The following is a 3920-nucleotide window of genomic DNA, read 5'->3' on the forward strand; positions in this document are numbered from 1 at the left end:
TATAAACCTTGTTGGTGTCACTGCCGGGGAACCAAAAGGTCCCAGGTTCAATTCCCAGGCCCCAGCTACTGTATGTGCCGAGGTGTCCATGAGCAAGACACTTAACTCTGCTCCCCCCTCAATATGACCACCTGAGCAGCCATCAGCTGGGTGATGGCTGCTATCATGACTGATGATAGGTTCTTGGTTTACCTAGATTACTATTAGATGTATTATCTTGTGTTTACGGGTACCTTGCTTACTGTAAATCGCTCTGGATTAAGAGCATCTGCTAAATGCCTAAATTGTTATTTGAAGTTGTTAATGAATCTACAAGGATTAACAGCGTGTACACTGTCTGGCTTCAGACAATGTACAATTGTTGCAGTGGACAATTCCTATAAAGAACACGGATGTCACATTTGTGTTCTTTCGCGTGTGCACAGGTGCGCATGGCCCAGACCGCTGGTAGGTGTGCATGATAAAGGTAAATGGTGCATTTACATAGCGCTTTTATCCAAAGCGCTTTACATAGATTGTGCATTACATTCACCCATTCACACACACATTCATACACCGATGGCGGAGGAAACCATGCTAGGCACCAACCTGCTCATCGGGAGCTATTAGGGGTTCAGCGTCTTGCTCAAGGACACTTCTACACTAACTCTTCTGGGGAGCCCGGGATCGAACTGGAAACCTCACAGCTTACCATCCGGCCGCTCTACCAGCCACTCTACCCCTGAGCCACTGCCGCCCTAGGGGTGTGCTGATACACTAATTTCACCAAACGATACGATACGATATTTGGCTCACAACTTCGATACGATTTCGATACGATACGATACGCACTTTTTTATTATGAAAATATATGGGGGAGAAAAAATGAAAACAAATAATTCTGTTTTTGCATTATTCAGACGCAAACTTGTAGCTTTTCAGCAACAATAGCCGTTTTGAATCCAAATAGGGCAATAGTGTGACACCTGACCCGAAAAAAACAACATGTTGTCACCCTTTTCACCTCGGGGCTGTTTGCATGCCTGATTATTATGATTGTTTTTTTTTACGATTTTTTTCTTTCTCAAAACGATACATATCGTCACGAAAACGTATCGCGATATATCGCGGGACGATATATCGGCACACCCCTACGCCCCACTGATAATGACAGTGGATCTTATTGTACTGTATGTATCCTACTCCTCTCCACATCCAGGCAGCACAATGTTGCTTGGGTCATAGTAGTTGTCATCAATCAGAGGAAGACCCTCCACTTCTCGTTGCTTGATCAGCCTCTCGGCTTCCCTCCTGGCCCACTGCCGCATGCCGTGGTCTGGTAGGTAGTGGATAAACGTTCCACCGAGAACAAGAGCCACGGAGACGCCCAAGAAGAAGCCTATCTTCATGTTCCATTCGTCAACCACGGGATCAGTCGAGAACCCATGGAAATCTGGATTCTTCACGAACGGGCTGACCTCGCCGTGTCCGTGACTATTACCGGCATGAGACGGCTGTAAATCGGACGTGGTGGCAGAACCGGCGACTCCGGACGACTGCGACTGGGAGACAAAGCGAGCCGTTGCATCAGGCCGAAGACGGGCCAAACCGGGCCCAAAACGAACCCAACGAGACAACATATTGTCCCGTTATGCTCAGCACACACTGATACTGATGATATCACAACCCAGAACAGGAAGCCTGTATTCCTGTATTAAGCTGATGTTTAGTCTTTATATACTGTCTGGCGGGGATGCTCTCGTCATCCAAGTGATGTCACAAATCATGTCCATAAATGGAGTTCTTCCTGACGGTCCAGTTGGTTCTGGAGCAGTGATTATCAAGTTTTAGAATTTCAAAGGCCCTCAGTTTGTTTGCCCTTATTATTATTATTATTATTATTATTATTATTATTATTATTATTATTATTATTATTATATTTTTTTTCTCTGGGACCCCTATCCACAGGTTAACAAAACAGGCTGGAGGGGGCACACCGGCAGTGCTGATGCTGACTACAGTGCAAAGGTATAAGAAAAATGAAAATCAAAGGTATAAGAAAAATTAAAAGAGGTCACACAGCTCGTAGCCACGATGCAGAAATGTATTTTAATATGAAACCAACGTTTGGACCATGCAAAGAGGTCTTCTTCAGGAAGAAGTATGTTAAAAAGTTAAAGCCCTGCTCTGTATTCTGACCGTAATCATTGCTATAGACTAGAGTGTTTGTTCAGTAACAGGATCTCCCTGTCTCTCCAGCTCTTTAAAGAGAATACATTTTCAGGTGGGTTGCAGATTTTCAGCCATTCAGGAGAGAGTACCATTTTTTGCCTGGCATGGCTAGACTAATATCACAATTTTTCTTTTTTTTAATGTGGCAGATTCGTCTGGTTTCCAGACTACCCATTTTTCAGATATAGTGGTACAGTTCCAATTTTGTCTGCTAATTTCTTTGTGTCATCATTTCCAATTTCACTTGATTATCTTGTATCCTTCCTGTGTAAGTTCTCTCACCTGTTTGGATAAGATTGGTATCCCAACCTGAAAATGTATTTTCTGTTTACCTAAAAGCTGCTCGAGAGATATGGAGACTCCTGTTACTGAACAACACTCTATAGCAATGAGTACTATCACAATATAGAGCAATTTAACACTTAAATAAAAACTCTACTCTGAGAGTGTACAAAATTAGCCTCCCTTTGCACAGTGCTGCAGCCTGGTGGCCAGATTGTGTATTTCATTCCCACAGGTAGATTTTTATATAAATGGGTGTTGGACATAAAATGCATAACATTAATACATATTAAATCAATTAATTGGATGATTGGACCTGAGTTCATGATGTTTCATCAACATTTTATAATTATATATTTTTTCCAGGGGTGGGAAACATCTAAAATACCATTACAGCTACCAAAATAAATAAATAAACACAAAACACTCCTTTTGTTCATTTTGGGTTTGGGACCGCAGTGACACAAGGCCAGCACTAAACAAACACAAACAGTGATTTTGATATCAACTAAATGTATATGCATTGGGTAGGGAGTTTGCATGCTATTTAGGTACTTCTCTGAAAGCAGTTATGGCTCATACAAACATTAGTCCTATACAATAACATTACATCATTCATATACCAGAGTACAATAGAACAACAAACAGTGTGTGTGTGTGTGTGTGTGTGTGTGTGTGTGTGTGTGTGTGTGTGTGTGTGTGTGTGTGTGTGTGTGTGCGCGTGCGTGTGTGTCTCCACTGTACAGACGACATGCACTTCGCGGATCGTTGTGTTTGCACAGTTTGTCCTAGGAGGCTTGCCGTTGTGCTAGTCTGCTAACAAGCTAAGTCAATGTTTTGGTCATGTTTTAATGTTTAACCATGTTTTACACAATTATGCAGACGTCTTTATAGTTCTGCTTTTGAGCCGACACGTAATTATTTAAAAAGTGCAGTCTCCTACAGATGTAATAATGATAATGACGTGTGTTGTGGGAATAGTGAAATGATGAAGTTTATTATAATGTTTGGGAGCTTATAATAGCTCATCAGTCAACTTCTGCAGCAGCTATAGTGTCTGATTCCACCATGTAATAGTTCCACTGCACATTGTATCCTAAACCAGTGGTGTAAAGTAACTAAGTACATTTACTCAAGTACTATACTTAAGTACAATTTTGAGGTACTTTTTTACCTTACTGTGGTATACTTTTACTCCACTAAATTATTTTTTTACATTTTAGTTACTAGTTATGCCTACTTTGCAGACATCAATTATTACATTATAAAACATACATTAACCACTTTAGCCCTATTTTATACATAGGCTATTTGAAAATAGCAGATCTACAAGCTCACAACGCATCGCATCGCGACACGTTGTGAGCTTGTAGATCTGCTATTTTCAAACATTTTAGTACTTACATTTTGATACCAATGCTTTTGTA

General features: G+C 41.1%; 1 protein-coding gene across 1 annotated transcript; it reads right to left on the reverse strand.

Moving 5' to 3' along the window:
• Window positions 1-1178: 1178 nt before the first annotated feature.
• On the reverse strand, window positions 1179-1619 carry LOC308099172 (NADH dehydrogenase [ubiquinone] 1 beta subcomplex subunit 11, mitochondrial-like; the record flags this gene model as incomplete). Its single annotated transcript, XM_080447792.1, has 1 exon — window positions 1179-1619. One exon carries the CDS (start codon window positions 1617-1619, stop codon window positions 1179-1181), a length of 441 nt encoding a protein of 146 aa, XP_080303918.1.
• Between the last annotated feature and the right edge of the window lie 2301 nt (window positions 1620-3920).

The sequence above is a fragment of the Gymnoscopelus braueri genome (genome assembly GCF_963280865.1).
Source record: "Gymnoscopelus braueri genome assembly, chromosome: 13".
Classification (NCBI taxonomy): domain Eukaryota; kingdom Metazoa; phylum Chordata; class Actinopteri; order Myctophiformes; family Myctophidae; genus Gymnoscopelus; species Gymnoscopelus braueri.